The 18,152-nt window shown below is 45.2% G+C and overlaps 1 protein-coding gene across 1 annotated transcript in view; it reads right to left on the bottom strand.

The window, feature by feature from the left end:
• The window catches only part of LOC147733265 (sperm-specific sodium:proton exchanger-like), a 4,638,748-nt gene that overhangs the window by 1,483,449 nt on the left and 3,137,147 nt on the right, over positions 1-18,152 (bottom strand). Inside the window, exon 12 of the mRNA XM_086958943.1 lies at positions 2,162-2,357. Within this exon, the coding sequence (XP_086815069.1) occupies positions 2,162-2,357 (196 nt within the window). The remainder of the gene's footprint in view (positions 1-2,161; positions 2,358-18,152) is intronic.

Here is an 18,152-nt window from a genome sequence, read left to right on the forward strand (position 1 = left end):
TACACGGTTTATTTTTTAAGCTGGATTATTGTTCTTCAGGTTAAACAAATGAACGTCCGTGAGCGCGAAAAAAAGAAGAAAAAAACCCCGACAGTTTGCTGCGCTGTGTAGTGCCTTTAAGGTGTGTATTTCGTGCTCCAAACTTACAGAAGTGTTTAAACTGACAGCGCACGGAATGAGGCAACGCTGTAAGTGTCGTTTTACGTTTTGTGTTTCTAGGTCTGAAGCGGTGGGAGCAACAGTAACAGTTGCGGTGTACATTAGTTTGAATTTAGTTTCAGTAAAGATTCGGACCCGGTTAGCATTTCTTCTTTTTTCAGTAAGTTGTCTTGTAGTTACGGAGTATCTCGTGGCTTCTTAACACTTTAGGGTCAGATGTTTGCTCATTTTACTTACTACAACCACCTTGTCTTTTCAGAAAGAATTTTCACAACATGCCTGTTTTCTGTGAAAGCTATTTCATCGTGCCTTTCTCTTTATACACACAAGTGAGTGCATATTAAACTGTCATTTATATAGAGGGACATCTCTGCACACCAGAGCTTTATAATGTTATAGAGTACTGTGGCAACCTATGAACTTGATGATTGAATCACCTTTCACACTATAGTGATTGAGTCTTTTTTGTTTTTCATGTCATTTCAGGTACCTCCCCTGAAGAAGGGCCAAGTGGCCCGAAATGCATTGGGCAGGGCATGAACTTGTTAGATGATGTATATTGACATTGATGTGTTGCTAAAATAGCATATGCTCTTGTTCACTTATGAACCTTTCGTTTTTTCCTATGAATTTATGTACATGAGATAAAAAAAAAATGTGTGTTTGATATAAAAGTGCAAATACATTCATTCTTTTTGAAACTAAAAAATTGGTGTGGTTTCACTAATTTACTAAAAATGTGTAGAGTTTAAACAGATTTGGAAGTTGTATTGATACAGTATCCATATTTTGGAAATGCAACAGTGCGTAGAGGGCAAGCGGTTCCGCTTGTTTATTCTTTCATGTTTAGGTTATATATGCTACCACACTTGACTTAATGTTTATGCAGTTGGCCTTATACGAGGCTGAAAGGGAAAAAAATCATGCTTGAGTAAAAAAAAAAATAGAGAGTCTCACGCTGCAACAGAGATTCTCCCACCAACCTGCTGCCAAAATCTGAGCTAGCAACCCCACCCACCCCACATCAGCAGCAGACTTTAATCAGGGTCACTGGAATTATGTGGTTGTGCAGCTTCAGCATTTTTTCATAATTATGGATTTGCCGCATTTGCCACATAATCTATTGTCTGCTGCATAATCTGCAGATTTTAACAAAAAAAAATTCTAGCTCAAACTGTTCAAAAGTTAGTAAAAACACAGCATCATGTGCTGCTGTGCAGTGGAAGACCATTCACAAAGGTTGACTGGTTACCGTTCTGTTACTTATTGCTATATTTGGGTGTTAAACTGGTACTAATGAGGTGCAACCAATGCCCAGACAAAATAATGAAGTAATGCTATCACACGTGCCGCATTACATTGCATATTTTCCTTTACTTGCTGCATAATATTGTCAACGCTACTGCACAATTGGCACTCCCCTGCTACATAATTCTAGTGGACCAGGATGTAATCAGCTAAAATATTTTCTATCCCCCAAGTTCTCATCTTATTTTACAGGGTGAAATAAAACCAGAGGCATAACATAAGACCCTGCAGTCCGGGGAGGGGGGTGGGGGTCGAGCTGCAGGGGGGCCCCCTTAGCACAGTACTCAGGACTGAGCACTCCAGATTAAATCAGGAGGGGGCCCCTCCATGTACCTTGCAGGGGGGGCCCCCTCAACTTTCGTTACGCCACTGGCTCCCACAGCTGCCTCCTATCTTAAAGGGGAATCAGGGTATCCCGGTTGACACCGGGGCACCCCTACAAATAAATATAAAAACAAAAAGAAAACACACGACAAAGGCTGCACCGGAAACAAAGCAGCAGAGGACCCGCCACTCACATAATTACGCTCAATGGAAGAGCGCTCCAGTCCTCCATGATGTAGTAGAAGGGCAAACTTATCCAGGGTGTATGACTGTTAATGAAGATCTTAATTAGAACAATACATATATTTAAAATGCATTTTAAGAACGAAATACTGGAAAAAAGCATAGAAAACAGCATGTTTGTTCATACCTTCATGCCTGTTTCTATAGTGTAAAATAACATGAAGAAGACGTTCACAGATTGTAGTTCATCTTCATAAATCTCTTTCAGATCTGATATAAAATATAGTACAACTGGAAAGATGTTCATTAAAATAGACAAATAAATCACAAATTCAAATTCGTTGGTGCAAACAATCCTGTAGCAGATCTTCAGTGCCCTTATCCTGCAACAAAAATAGAGAGACAAAGCTATATATTTTGAAACATGATTTACAAACAGTGCAATTGTGGTTTTACATAGCTTTATTTTTTTTTTGCATGCTCACCACTAACCTACAGCATAAACAGAGATCCCTGCAGCAAGTCCTTAACTCACTCAGCTATGTCAAGGGCTAAATATTATGGAAGAAACTTACGGGATGATTTGGAGTTTGGTAGACAGCGTACTCCGGTACAAATCTGGTGGAGTACTCTGTCTGCTAAACTAACCGTCCACTGGCTCTATTTAGAGTTGGGTGGACTTTCGTGTTTCCACCAGCAGAGCCTCCCGGCTCCACTCATGGAAACATTGTAGTGACCGTCTTACAGAGTTGGGGTCTTCAGTGAAATTACTTCAGATCATCGTTCCAATCATGCACAGAGCGGAGAGCTCATGGTCCCAAAGGTAAATAAAAATACCACCATATGCTGGGAGAAAGCTCACTGGCCATCAGGGTTGTTCGTTTTTGTGTTACAGAAACATATTCCTGCTTTGGGAATTATGGGGCACATGCATCGTAGCAACTACCGATCACAAACAGGCCGATTCACAGAATCGGCTCCTTTGCGACCGGTATTTTTGCATTTGGGATGCATCAATACAAATGCAAATTCGCAATTTAGGTAATAGCAAATTTTGCGATTACCTAAATTGCGAATGCGTTTAGGGAATCGCAAATTGCAATTCCCTTTTTGGAAAGGAACAACCATGTCCTAAATGCGACTTTGCATTTAGGAAACGCAAATTACCATCAACTGAAAATTTATGGTAATTTACAAAAACGTTGAAAAATGCACAAAAGTGCATTTTTCAAAGTGCCATGTGGTGTACAGACATGCCCTTAGGGCATGTGTGTGCGCCCCATGTGCACACATGCACATTTTGGGGGTGCACCAGGGAGGCTTTTTGGCCCTCTTGCACCCTTGAAATTGCATGCGCATTTTGCGAGTACCTATTTGGTACTCTCAAATTGCACATGCAATTCCCATTCATTCCTATGGGCCTGCAGGCCCATAGAAATGATTAATAGGACAATTAATAAAGGCACAAGTGGTTCCTATGGGGGAAGATGAGCCCTTGACTTCAACAGTAATAATTACAAAAAAACCTCACAAATAAGGTGAATTTGGCAATTCCCAATGAAAGTGTTTTGCTTTCGACAAGAACTATATTTTTTGATTTCAGAGACACAAACTCAGAACAAAGTACATCTATTGGTGTGATGGCACAGCCAAAGTGAAAGTGAATGAATAGTGAGAAGGTGCTTTGCAAAATGCAAGTATATACATATGACTGATAAGGATATTTGAATGTTGAAATGAGCACTCCCAATGGGAGTGTTTAACTCCTAAATCAATTTAAAAACAGTCTGTAGTAACTGTTGACATTTCGACCCACAATGCACAATTATTTAGCAAAGAATCATCATCAGGACGGAAAATGTACATATGAGATACCTATAAATGAAAGAATCATGTGTCAATCAAATTGCAAAGTTTAGGTGTATAAATTCTACTGATAGAGTATAAGGTATGGTAAGAACCCAAAATCAGAGATGTATGTGCCAATCTTTTAGAGAAACATCACCATGGCTTGCATGCAATTTAGCAAGTTGCAAAGAAGCATATTGTGTTCAGTCTACTATATATTTCAGTTGATTTAATCATGTTTTTCGGGTGTAAACGTGCCAGCTAGGGTAAGCAACCAACACTGTTGAAAGATCCATGTGGTTAGGTTAGATCTTTAAAAGGTGATCAGGCATGGTGTCACCAGAATTTGTTGGAAGAGACAATATGTGAAGAACTATATTTCCAAATTGAACCGTGAATGTCAGCCAGATGGAATATGTGAATTCACATGTACAAACAATGTTTTGTATCCGGCACTTACATATTTCAGTGCACTTGAGATTGCTTAAATACAACAGTGGCCACTCAGGGGCGTAACAAACGCATCCGCAGCCCCAGCGGTGTGGGGGGCCCCCACTCTCTACAGTTAATGAAGGGGGCCCAGGCCCCTCAGCTCTTCTGAGAGCTGTGAGAGAGGCTTGCGCTAAAGCAAGCCTCTCTCCCTCTGCATCTGAAGCAGGTGCAGCCTACTCTGAGCCCCTCGCTCCGCTCCCTCTGACTGAAGAGAAACAAAGTATCAACTTTGTACTTTGTTTCTCTTCAGTCAGAGCCGGAGGCAGGCCCGGGACAAGGGTGTGGGTGGGGACCCCAGAGACAGCAGTCTCCACTGCTCCTCTGAGGCAGCACAGAGCCCGGACCCGCTTTCTCCTCTCCATAACCAAAGCCCACCCCACAAGAGAAGAGAAGAGACAGGGACAAGGGTGGGGTGGGAGCCCCAGAGACAGCAGTCTCCACTGCTCCTCTGAGGCAGCACAGAGCCCGGCCCAAACTCTTTCCTCTCCATAAGCAAAGCCCATCCCACAAGAGAAGAGAAGAGACAGGGACAATGGTGGGGGTGGGGGCCCCAGAGACAGCAGTCTCCACTGCTCCTCAGAGGCAGAACAGAGCCCGGCCCCCACTATCTCCTCTCCATAAGCAAAGCCCACCCCACACGAGAAGAGAAGAGACAGGGACAAGGGTGGGGGTGGGGGCCCAGAGACAGCAGTCTCCACTGCTCCTCTGAGGCAGCACAGAGACCGGCCCCCACTCTCTCCTCTCCATAAGCAAAACCCACCCCACAAGAGAAGAGACAGGGACCACGATGGGGTGGGGCCCCAGCCCCAGAGAGCAAGAGCAGGAGACAGCACAGAGCACTGCTCGGGACCCTAACTAGGGTGGGAGTGGGGCCCCCCAGAGAGAGCATTCTCCAGGGCCAAGCTCATATGAGAATGTATGAGGCAGCAAAATGGTGCCCTCAGGTAAGCACTCTTGTTAGAACACACCATGGGCGTCCGCAGGGAGGGGCAAAGGGGGGGGCCGAGAAGGGTGCAAGGCAGAAGGGAGAAGGGTGCAAGGCAGAGGGGAGAAGGGTGCAAGGTAGAAAAGGGTGCAAGGCAGAGGAGGAGTAGGGTACAAGGAGGAGGGGGAGAAGGGTGCAAGTGGGAGGGGGAGAAGGGTGCAAGAGGGAGGGCGACAAGGGTGCAAGGCAGAGGGAAGAAGGGTGCAAGGGGGATGGTGATGAAGTTAGAAATGTGCCCCCCCTGGAAATATTTCTGCGGACGCCCATGAAACGCACACTACTTTGTGAGGGAGAGTGGGAGAGAGTGGAGAGAGAGAGAGAGAGTGGAGAGAGAGAGAGTGGAGAGAGAGAGAGAGTGGAGAGAGAGAGTGGAGAGAGAGAGTGGAGAGAGTGGAGAGATTGGAGAGAGAGAGAGAGTGGAGAGAGAGAGTGGAGGGAGAGAGTGGAGGGAGAGAGAGTGGAGAGAGAGTAGAAAGAGTAGAGAGAGAGAGTAGAGAGAGTAGAGAGAGAGTGGAGAGAGAGAGGGGGAGAGTGGAGAGAGAGAAAGTGGAGAGAGTACAGACAGAATGGAGAGAGACAGTAGAGAGAGAGTGGAGAGAGAGTAGAGAGAGAGAGAGAGAAGGGGAGAGGGTGGAGAGAGAGAGTGGAGAGAGAGTGGAGAGGAGAGAGCGAGAGTGGAGGGAGACAGTGGAGGGAGACAGTGGAGAGAGAGTGGAGAGAGAGAAAGTGAGATTGTGAGAGAGTGGAGCGATAGAAGAGAGAGAGAGAAAGTGGAGAGAGATAGCGGAGAGACAGTGGAGAGAGAGTGGAGAGAGAGACAGTGGAGATAGAGTGGACAGAGTTAAGAGAGAGAATGGAAAGAGAGATTGGAGAGAGTGGAGATAGTGGAGAGAGAGCAGAGACTGACTGACTGACTCTGAGACTGAATACTGACTGACCGAGAGACTGACTGACTGAGAAGCTGACTGAGAGAGAGAGACTGGCTGACTAAGAGAGCGACTGATTGACTGACAGAGAGAGAGAGACTGATTGAGAGTGAGACTGACTGACAGAGAGAGAGAGACTGACTGACTGAGGTAGAGAGATACTGACTGACAGAGAGAGACTGAGAGAGAGAGGCAGATAGTGACTGACAGAGAGATAGACTGATTGACTGCGAGAGAGTCTGACTGAGAGAGACTGACTGAGAGAGAGACTGACACAGAGTGAAAGAGACTGACTGACTGAGAGAGGCTGACTGACTGACAGAGACTGACTGACAGAGAGAGAGACTGACTGACTGAGGTAGAGAGAGAATGACTGACTGAGAGAGACTGACTGACTGGGAGAGAGAGACTGGCTGGGAGAGAGATAGACTGACTGACAGAGACTGTCAGAGAGAGAGAGAGAGAGAGAGAGAGAGAGAGAGAGACTGAGAGACTGACAGAGAAAGAGAGACTGACCGACAGAGAGAGACTGACTGACAGAGAGAGACTGACTGAGAGAGAGAGACTCACAGAGAGAGATTGACTGACAGAGAGAGTCACTGACTGAGAGTGAGAGAGACTGACTGAGAGAGACTGGCTGATTACGAGAGAAAGAGAATGACTGACAGAAGGACTGACAGAGGGAGAGAGAGACTGTCTGGAAGACTGACTGTTTGAGAGAGAGAGACTGAGGGAGAGGCTGAGAGAAAGTGAGCGATGGAGTGAATGAGGGATGATTTAAATAGCGCAACTTAGCCCATGGGCATCAATGCGCATAGAGATGGTATGGCTGTTTGAAAGAGGAGGAGAAGTGTGCCGGCTATGGGTAGGCTTCTGTGAAAAGCCAGGTCTTCAGTGCCTTTCGAAAATGAAGATAAGAATTTTGGGCCTTGAGCTCAGCCGGAAGTGTGTTCCACATTTTCGGGGCGAGGGAGAAAAAAGCCCTCCCGCCCCATCTGGCTTTGGAGACTCAAGGAACAGAAAGAAGGTTTTTATTGGCTGAGCGAAGTGCCCTACCGGGAGCATAGAGGGACACAAGGGATCTAATGTCTTCATCACCAGACCCATGCACAGCGCCATGGGTGAGACATAGGACCTTGAACTTTATCCTGGCCTTCATGGGGAGCCAGTGCAGTTTTTCCTAATAGAGGAACCTGATGATAGCCTAGGGGCGTCAACAACGAACCTGGCTGCTGCATTCTGCACTATTTGAAGGCGTTGGACCAGTCTTTTGTTAATTCCTAAATATAATGCTTTGCAGTAGTCTAACCTAGTGGATATGAGGGCCGCCGTAACCTGTTTTCGAGGCTTAGTGGAAAGGTAGTGTACGATCTTTCTCAAGATTCTTAGGACCCCACAACAGGTTGAAACTGTCCTGCTGACTTGCTTGTCGAAGGAGAGCGTGGTGTCAAAAATTACACCCAGGTTGCGGGCAGACTGGGAGGGCGTGGGGCAGGCTCGAAGAGCTGAAGGCCACCACTCCATCGACCAGATCTCCTGCTTGCCTCCAAATATAAGAACTTCTGTTTTCTCCCCGTTTAATTTGAGGCAGTTCTTTATCAACCAACCCGCAACTGCTTCCATACAGTTCCTGAAATTTCAGGCCGTGATGTTTACAGTTTGCGAAAGGGAGACCATAATCTGGGGGTCATCAGCATAGGATAAGACTTCCAGTCCAAACGATCTTACAAGCCTGGCAAGCGGGGCCACATAGATGTTGAAAAGCGTGGGGCTCAGGGTCAAACCCTGAGGAACCCCACACTGCACAGGCTTGATAGGGGAGAGAAAGTCACCCAGCTTGACCCTCTGTTTACGGTGATCGAGAAATTATGTTGGGAGGCTGAGTGATGGTCCATCTACTCCTATCTCCCTAAGGCGGATGGCCAAAATGGAGGGGGACAGGGTATCGAATGCAGCTGTAAAGTCGAGCAGGACCAGAAGGGTAGTCTGGCCACTGCCGACCTTAGCGCGGATGTTGTTGGTAACCACTGTTAGGGCGGGCTCAGTGCTATGTGCCCTCCGGAACCCATGCTGAGAGGAGTCCAAAAGGCTGGAGTTATCCAAAAAAGCACTCAGGTGGCAGTTTACATGGGCCTCAAGCATTTTCGAGGGGGCAGGAAGTAAGGAGATTGGGCGAAAGTTCTTCAAAGTCCCAGGATCTAAGGTGACCTTCTTTAGGAGGGGCTTAACTATGGCCATTTTCCATGAAGTCGGAAAGACACCTTCGTGAATTGCCAGGTGGATCACCTCCAAAAGTGGAGGGAGCAATACCTCCCTGCACTCTTTGAGAGTCTTCAAAGGACAGGGATCAAGGGGAGATCCGGATTTAAGTTTATCCAGAAGCAGACTTAATTGCTCCAGTGTGAGTGGGGGGAAGTTAGCGAAGTTGCTACCGGGGGCCCTTACCGGTTCTTCAGAAGAGAGAGGCAGGAGAGGCCTCTAAGTCTGAATTGAGGGCTACTAAGCCTGAGTGAATGTTCGTGATCTTAGCGTGAAAAAAGGTTGAAATCTGATCACACAATTCTTGGGTTGCCACTATGGGGTCGGGTGACTGGAGGACAGACAGAGAATCAACAATTTTAAACAGTTCCCTAGGAGAGCTGAGGGAGGCAGTCAGTTTAGTGAAATGTGCTTTCTTTTCCGCCAACACCGCAGCTTTATACTCCTTGAGCAGGCTTTTATGTTTATGTTTTTCATTAGGGTCAGGATGCGATCTCCAGAGTCTCTCTTGCTTCCTGCAGCCCTGCCTTAGCAACCTGAGGGTATCTGAGTACCAGGGTGCTGAGGGTCGCTTCCTGGCGGAATAGTGCTGCTTGATCGGAACCAAGATGTCTAGGGCCCAAGTAATGCTGTTATAAAGGTCAAGGACAGCTGTGTCAGTATCCTTCGCTGAGGCGGGCATAAGACTAGACATCTGCGGGGCTAGAGACTCGTTGTTTACACCCCTAAAGCTCCTTTTCAGTTCCCACTTGCTGGAATCTGCTGTGGAAACAACAGAATGAGGGGCTGTGAATTCAAGTCGAACGGCCATGTGATCTGACCAGGACAAGGGGAGGGGGAGACCTATGCCTAACCTGGGGTCGTTTTTAAAGACACTGTCCAAGGTATGTCCAGAAGAATGGGTGGAACTTCCTCCTCCTTGAAGCAGCCCACAAGAGGCCAGGGAATCCAGCAAAAGGACGGTATCCGCAGAGTTATTATTTTCCAAATGGAAATTAAAGTCTCCAAGGATAGTCATGTTAGGTCTATCAATGTATGGTTCCAGAACTTTCAGTAAATCATAACTGAAAGCAGCCCTAGGGCCTATAATTCAGGATACCAGAAAAAGAAACCGTAGTGGAGGAAAAGAGAGCAAAGTACTTGGCCTGAAAGGAATCTAAAGGTGATGGGAGAAGCTCAGTCCGGCATCTTAAAGTTTTATGTAAAATTCCCAATGCCCCCCCACCCCTCGCACCCCACTCTGTTTATTCTCGACAGGGCATACCCTTCGGGAAATGCATTTAGGAGCTCAGGCCCTGTGGACTCAGAGGCCCAAGTCTGACAGAGGGACTGACAGGGAAGGGCACTGACTGAGAGAGGGACTGATTGAGAGAGACTGAGAGAGAGACTGACAGAGAGAGGGACTGACAGAGAGAGACTGACTAAGAGAGAGACTGACTAAGAGAGAGAGTGACTAAGAGAGAGACTGACTGACTAAGAGAGAGAGACTGACTGACTGACTGAGAGAGACTGATTGAGAGAGAGAGAGACTGACTGATGGAGAGACTGACTGAGAGAGACTGACAGAGAGAGGGACTGACAGAGAGAGACTGACTAAGAGAGAAACTGACTAAGAGAGAGACTGACTGACTGAGAGAGACTGATTGAGAGAGAGAGAGAGAGAGACTGACAGAGAGAGAGAGCGAGACTGCGACTCTGACAGAGAGAGAGACTGACTGACACAGAGAGAGTCTGACAGAGAGAGACTGGCTGACTGAAAGAGAGAGACTGACTGACTGGGAGAAACTGACTGAGAGAGACTGTCAGAGACTGACTGACAGACAGAGAGAGACTGACTGACTGAGAGAGATAGACTATGTAAATAAGAGGTACCCCTTAAGAGACTCAAAGGAAATGAGGTTATCTAACCAGTCAAAGAAAGGATTCCCTTGAAAGTATCACAGGATTTAGCTAAAACATAGCCTAAATGTTCACAATTAATTCAATTCTACTACAACCACAAATATATAGAGTAAACATCATGTATTATGCATCAATGGTTAAAAACAAATAATAACACTACTGGACATATTCTAGTTCCCTTGCCAATGGTTAAAAAACAGAACAAATTACACAATCAATTATGACCTGCACAATTGAGAAGACAGACATAAACTGTAAAACATAAGAATTGTAAAATACAGTTTGTACATTCGTGGCTCCCAGATGCTGGCACCTATATTTTATTGCAACAAATTTTATATATAAACATTGGTAATGGAGACTTGAATTGTACTGGAGATTGGGCGTCGACGCGTTTCGGTGGTTAAAACAGATTATTTCCACCTTTTTCAAGACCTTTCTTGTCATCTGTCGTGACAGGGGGTCTGATAAATCACCCTGCTCTTACTTGGCAAGGCATCAAGGGACGAGGTGCTATGGTACACGTCCTATCGTTACGAATGTGATTTCTGTAGGTTTCAGCATAAAGAAAATTCTGGCCCTGCAATAACAGAGGCTTTCCTAGTTCATCCACACTGCACTGTTCATGGACAGAAAGAGGTTGATCCTTATTTTGGGACTTATGGCCTGTAATGGGAGAGGTTCGAGTGTTTCCTCCCAAGTGGCGCTGTCAATAGGCAGGTAAAATGCCGTAATCTCTTTCAGGTCCTAAAGCCTCCAGTTTGAGTTCTCTCCCGCACCAGCTGGGGTTCCGTTGCGGTGAGAGAACTCAAACTGGAGGCTTTAGGACCTGAAAGAGATTACAGCATTTTACCTGCCTATTGACAGCGCCACTTGGGAGAAAACACTCGAGTCTCTCCCATTACTGGCCATAAGTCCCAAAATAAGGATCGACTTCTTTCTGTCCATGAACAGTGCAGTGTGGATAAACTAGTCAAGCCTTGTAGGGAGAATTTTTCTAGAGCGGAAAAACCTACGCAGAGATGAGGCTGAAGGGTGCAAAAAGACAGTGAGGGCCCATCACCTAGTGAAGAGCGTGGAAGGTATGGAGCCATACTTGTTCCTCATGTACAATGCACAGGATAGGTTCCTGATGTGCCGTTTCAGATTGAACCTTCTCCCATTTATGTTGGCATCACCAGCGGGGTTTGCTACATCAATAGAACAGAAGGGGCCCTGCGGCTGCGACAACAGGTCTCCGCAGGACTCCCTTCATTTTGTTTTACTTTGCCCCTTTTACTCAATGCCCAGACGCAGATACCTTGTAAATATTTTGAAAAATGCTAATTTGGTCCACGCTAGGGAGGCACTTGTATTCTTACAGAAAGCTGAGGAACCCCTAACACTGTGTAGTATTATGAACTTTATCAAGGTAGCACTTCGTTTAAGGCTTACTAGAGGAGAAGACTGAAATGTTTTTACTTTAACTTTTAAGTGTTAAATATGGCTATATTGTTGTATTTATGTTTTGTTAATTCACTGTACAAAGAACCCTGAAACGTTTAATGACTTTTTAACATGTAAATATGAGTGTGCTTTTATGGTGTTTTTTAATCACCGAATAAAGATTCTTTGACTTGACTTGAATGGACCACCATGTATGATAGCCTGCTGGAAGACTAAGCCCAACCTTTAACTCCACTATCCAGTGTTACTTATAACGGCTGTATTGGTGACAGTGGCATAACAATAGCGCCGCATTCCTTGCAGTATGGCGGGTCGCTGGCCTGAGAGCTCCAGAATGGAACGGAGAATGTGGGGGGGGGGCCTCCCTGCAGTTTGCAGGGGGGCCCACTCAAGTTTCGTTACGCCACTGTGGCCACTAGTCATGCATCTATAGCAGTGAGGCTATAGGGTACACACAAGTATTTCTCTGAGGTGTTATGGGTACATAGTGAAACATTGTATAACGAAAATTATATAATTAGGCTCACCACACAAGTAAAAACTCGGAATTCGAGTGGTAACAATTGTTTCAAGTGTTTCAATCGAGTGGTAACACAGGCTGAGGTTTGCACAATGAAGATTGTATACGTCTCTCATCAATGGGGCAAAGAACAGTGTTTAAGTTATTGAAAGGTTAGTTAAAAGTTGTGTCTAATATAAATCAGAAAGGACCTCTTAGACTCATATGTTAGCTAACTCGAGTAGTGGCATATCCTAAAGTGTGCCAAACGAAGACTGAATATATCTATAAGGCAAAAACAGTGTTTCAATTACTTAGAATGTGTGTCTGATAAACATAAAATAAGGCCTCTTAGACTCAACTGTATGTAAACAACCGTCTCCAGATCAGTGGAACTGTGGAAAAGACAAGCAATCAGTGTCTTTCCTTGTTTGAGGACAGCTGTGAAGTTATCTGTGCCAGTCATACTTACAAACCTTTACTGACACAAGTTCACAAATCATTCCATTTATCATAGTGATCACGAAACATAAGGGTGGCCACATTTATTTTACCTTACATTCGTAGCATATCATGTCATTTAGTTTAATGAGAATCTCTGTGCAGTAATCGAGAATGTCTTGTATGACTATTCCTCCGCCATTATTGGCCAATTTGACACAGCGAAGTTCAACAAAAATGTAGTATATTGCAGCACAGACGCAGAGTCAATTGCGGTATGACAGGAGCACCACTTAGAAAGATATCACCACACCAGTGAAGACATAAGGTGTCAGGTGATGGATGAGATCTCACTTGACAAAATGAGTGTGTAGGGACAGATGAAATTGAGCAAGGGCTCGTGAAAGCCTGAAACGCGTAGCTGTTCTGTGCAAAATAAAATCACTGCACCTGATTCTGTGGTCCGTCTCCTTCTCTCGCTGGCGTTGCAGGATTGCTTGCTGGAAGTGGTGTGGAGTTCTTCAAATATATATATATATATATATATATATATATATATACATATATATATATATATACATATATATATATATATATATATATATATATATATATATATATATATATATATATATATATATATATATATATATATATATATATATAAATATATATATATCAACATACGTATTGTCCCACAACCTCCAAATGGCGAAGAAGGAGACGGACCACAGGAATCTTAGGCAAGATGTTAATTTCTTGACCATTCTTTTCAGTGTATGACGCGTTTCGGATGCGGGCCACGGCCAAATAAATTGTTTTTAAATGCTACAAAGTGCACACCCACCTCCTGATCACTTGACCATAGAGAGTGAAAACATATTGTCATTTTATTCAAGGAGCACCACATCGATTTTTAGATTTCGTAACACAAATAAATCTCATTTCTTTGATGGCTCACAAATAATATTAAATATGAAATGTTACATTGTTACTGTTCATCATCATAACAATGGTTCTTTTAGTTTTACTATCTGTATAAACACATTATTGCAGAACATTTCTAAAAATATATTCTCTCAATAATATATTTTCCTCTTGGAGGCATTTTGCGAAAGTCGAGCATTGTCTGAAATAGCCACATATTGTCAATTTTACAAAGCTTGCACCTTGTAATTTAATCTAGCATATGCATTTTCTAAGACATATATATATATATATATATATATATATATATATATATATATATATATATATATATATATATATATATATATATATATATATGGTTCACATCCTCCCCATAGGTGCCTGGACACCAAGACAGCGGTGCATTTCAGGGGCAGAGGTAACCCTGTGTCCAAATTCTTGTCCACAGCGGGTGACCAAGGCGAGTGTTTCGCCGAAACGCGTTGTATTTTTTTCCTTTGTCTGAAATCACGATGCTGCATTTGAAAGAATAAACTGAATTGAAAAGCGCAAAAGAGTAACTGAAGTGATTGTTTGTCTATCGAAGGAAAGTGCATTTGCATAGCGGTGACTACGCGCTGTGGACAAGAATATATATATATATATATATATATATATATATATATATATATATATATATATATATATATATATATATATATATATATGTATATATATATATATATATATATATATATATATATATATATATATATACATTTGAGATGTCATCAGTGATGACATTAGTGATGTCACTGACTATGTCATGAATGATGTAATATGATGTCATCAGCAGTGCATTGCAGGGGCGCAAGTTATAGTTAGCTCAACTAACTATAACGGCCGAATTTATCTGGTTTCGTACGAGTGAAGTATCCAACTAACTATAACGTTCCTTGTAGGAGAGTAGGGTCTGCTATCCTATGGTCACCCCAAATTTTTGCTTTTTGCTTCACTGGTTTATGACTTAATGTGGCTGTGGGCCTGCTAATCAGACCCCCAGCCTAATGTTCTCTCTCTAAATTACTGCCAGTGCACTTTAGGTGCATTACGAATTGGAACTGGTTCACCTTATAGGCCCCTGTAACAGTGTACCATAGGTACCCAGGGCATAGGTGTATCCAAGGCCTACCAGGGGCTGCAGGATGTATTGTGCCACCCCTGGCCTGGCCTCCATATTTGACACAACTGGCTGATCACTCAGCTGGGGTAAGTTGGTGTAATCACCTCTTACTTAGGTACAGTATGTCTGTGCCTAACCCTAAACTGGACACATATGTTCCTATCAGCCACTCCTATGGAAGGCCTCATCAATCCGGGAGGCAGAGTGCTTGGAAATATGTGAGATGGTGCTCTAGCATGAGCTGAGCCTGTCTGCAGCTGTCGGGAACCACTCCCTAAGCTGTTCCGGGATATTGCCATACCATATACTCTTAAGTGAATTATAATCCTCGCGGTTAAATGCTATCTTTGGTTTGGCTTTATCGAAACATGTCGAGTAAGGTGTCATACGAATTGGAATACTATCCCCTCGACAGTTCTGTTGACGGGGATAGCATTCCACCCTTCTAGAGGGACACGACATGTGTGTAGCCTTAACCCCGGTTAAAGTTAAACAGAGCCTCAGCATCACAAAATGGATGCTGCCACCACAGACACGAGTCTGGCCTCCTGCTGCTGACCGAAACTCGGCAGATGGTGGCCTGTACAAAGGGTTTCCTGCCTTGGGAGGTGCGAGCACCACCCCAGACAGGGTTTTGTGTATTGGGTAGGACAGGGCTGAATAGAATCAGACATGCCCGGGGCACACAAGGTGTCCCCGTGCATAGGCCAGTCCAAACCGGTCCTGGGACTTTCCAGACCCAGGCTTGGCGCGGAACTGGACAAAGGAAAGGGGGTGTAACCGCCCCCCTTCCTGGTTCCTCCCAGAGGAGGGACCTAGTAGGTGATCCACCCCTCAGATTGGGAATAAGAGTGGGAGCAGTGCTATTGCACAGCAGATCATCCTGAATCAACTTGAAATACAGAAGAAGACTGGACTTCGACATTCTGCTGCTCAGAAGACTGAAGAGAATCTCCCTTGTGGCCTAGGAGTGGCCACCCTGTGAACACAGGCACCAACCAGCAACTCGACATCTGCTTTGCCGCCGCCTCCCGCCGGAGCCAGAGCCCAGAGCCCAACAAGAACCAGACTCCCAGACCTCTCCGAGTCCGATCCACAGTCCCTGCAAAGAAGGGACCCGTGGAGGCACCGAGTGACGTGGGACCGGACCTCTTGGAAGACACTCGAAAAGCTGACTGCGCAGCTTCTGAGGCATCCTCGACGTTGTGCTTTGGGGATTGAGAACCCCCACCACCGAGCAGCCCTTGCATCAAAGAAGAGCCCTCCAGCATCTCCATGATTTGCGTGGGGCCCATTTGCATTGTGCCACTTGACGCGCCATCCCGGCCACTAGCCACGTGGTCAGCGGCCATCTTGGCGACGAAACCGACAATTTTTACAGTGGTCTGGTTGCTCCAGACCTACCCAAGCTCCTGTGAAAAGGATCACTCGCTCTGACCTTGCTGGTCCGAGTGTTAAGCATCTTTCAACTTCTGCGTGGCTTGCATTAGCCAAGGCCTGTTTGCTCCGATCAGGTCGCCGACACGGCCAACAGCGAAAAGCCTGCGTGGGACAGCTCGTGACTGACTCCTGGACGTCCTCGACCCCGGGTATCCACGTGGCTGCAGAAAGAAGCTACCCAACAACGCCTGTTTGCACCCAACATCGCCTGGTTCCAATCTGGTTCCACGGTAGTCACTGGCTAGTGACTTTGAACAGTGTCCCCTCTGCTTTCAGGTCTTCACCACTTCAGATCCACCCTTGGATCCACCGGAACTCTTCACATCGAGCCGCCTGCAGCATCTTCAGCTCCAAGCACCATCGACCAGCGTGACGAAACCCGACACTACTTCGACCCTGTGCACCTGCTTCCTGTGGGTGAGGTAACTCAGCTCCGCCGGTGCTCCTGCACTGGTACACATCTCAAGGGCCTGTGTCTTACGTTTCAGCTCCATAGGTCACTCGGAAGGTTCCTAACTTTCTAACTTTGTACTTTTTACGCACCATAGACTTTGCATTGGAAAGTGCGTGCACTTTGAACACTGCACCCGAGTCCCGCGGGCCTTTCCCGACTTAGTCACTGCTAGTCTCGAATAGCTCCAGCGATTCCCAAGGCCCTAGGCCTGTTCCCTTTCCTATTGGTATCTCTTATACCACTTTCTTAGTATATGGTTTAGGTGGCCCCTAGGGCTCATCCATCTTGTGCAACTTTTGTGTATTTTAAACTGTCTTGTGATTTAACGCTTGTGCTTCTGTGCTCATAAAGAGTCCAGGGGATTTTATAGTTAATAAATCAATATATATTTTCAATGTATATCTGTGTGGTGTCCCTTTCATTTGGTATTCAAGGGGGTTGTGTATGGTATAACAGCTGGCTTCACATGCCTTTCAGAGTTTAGCCTAAGACTGCTTTGTCCACGTTACCACTAGAACAACTGGTCTATAAGGTTGAATTACAACCATCATCATAAGGGTTGCTTGGCATGGTACAAAGTGATCACTAAGAATTAGTGAGCATTATATACCAGGCCAACTTCTCACATTGGTTAGCAGCGGATTGGGGTCTGAGCTTGCTGTTGTTTTACCATTACAATCTTTGAGATTATCATTTGAAAGATCATACAGGTACCTGCTAGGTACATATAAAACAAGACTAGTATACTTAAGTTCTACTGAACTTAGTTGTTGTAGAGCAAAGGGAGTAGCACACCCTAGCTACAACTACTAGATAGGTTTAGTAGGTAAACACCAGTGTAGGTAGATTGCAACACATCCACCCACACTAGAGCAATGTCTGGAGCAGAGGGTTCCACTGGGAACATCCCTGTTGAGAGTGACCCTCCAAGGGCACCATCCAAATTTGCTATTTTTTCCTTTAAGGAATTAAGACAGCTTTGTGTCTTAAGGGGTCTGAAGACAGGGCCTTCCCCTACTACAGACCACCTAAGAGAGCTCTTAGACCAGTCTGAGGCTCTAAAGCCCTCTAAGGCAAACCCCACAGGGGATGCTGAAGGAGGCCATCCTTCAGAGGATGACACTGTAGACACCCCTGGTCCTATCATCCTAGTAGATGAGGAAGCCCCCATCACTGGAGCTCTTCAGGTAGATGAAGAGGAGGAGGAAGAGGAAGAAGAGGAAGAGGTGGAAAGCAGTGAGTCAGATGATGACAGAAATAGTCAGGTGCTGGTCAGTAGACTGAACCAGGCTAACTTAAGCTTACTTGGGAATGAATCAGGTAACAACCCATTCAGACCCCCAGGTGGACTTAACCAGAAGCCTAGGAGGAGAAGGACTCACTCAGGTGACTCT

The sequence above is a fragment of the Lissotriton vulgaris genome, chromosome 2_1 (assembly GCF_964263255.1).
Source record: "Lissotriton vulgaris chromosome 2_1, aLisVul1.2, whole genome shotgun sequence".
Taxonomy (NCBI): Eukaryota; Metazoa; Chordata; class Amphibia; order Caudata; family Salamandridae; genus Lissotriton; species Lissotriton vulgaris.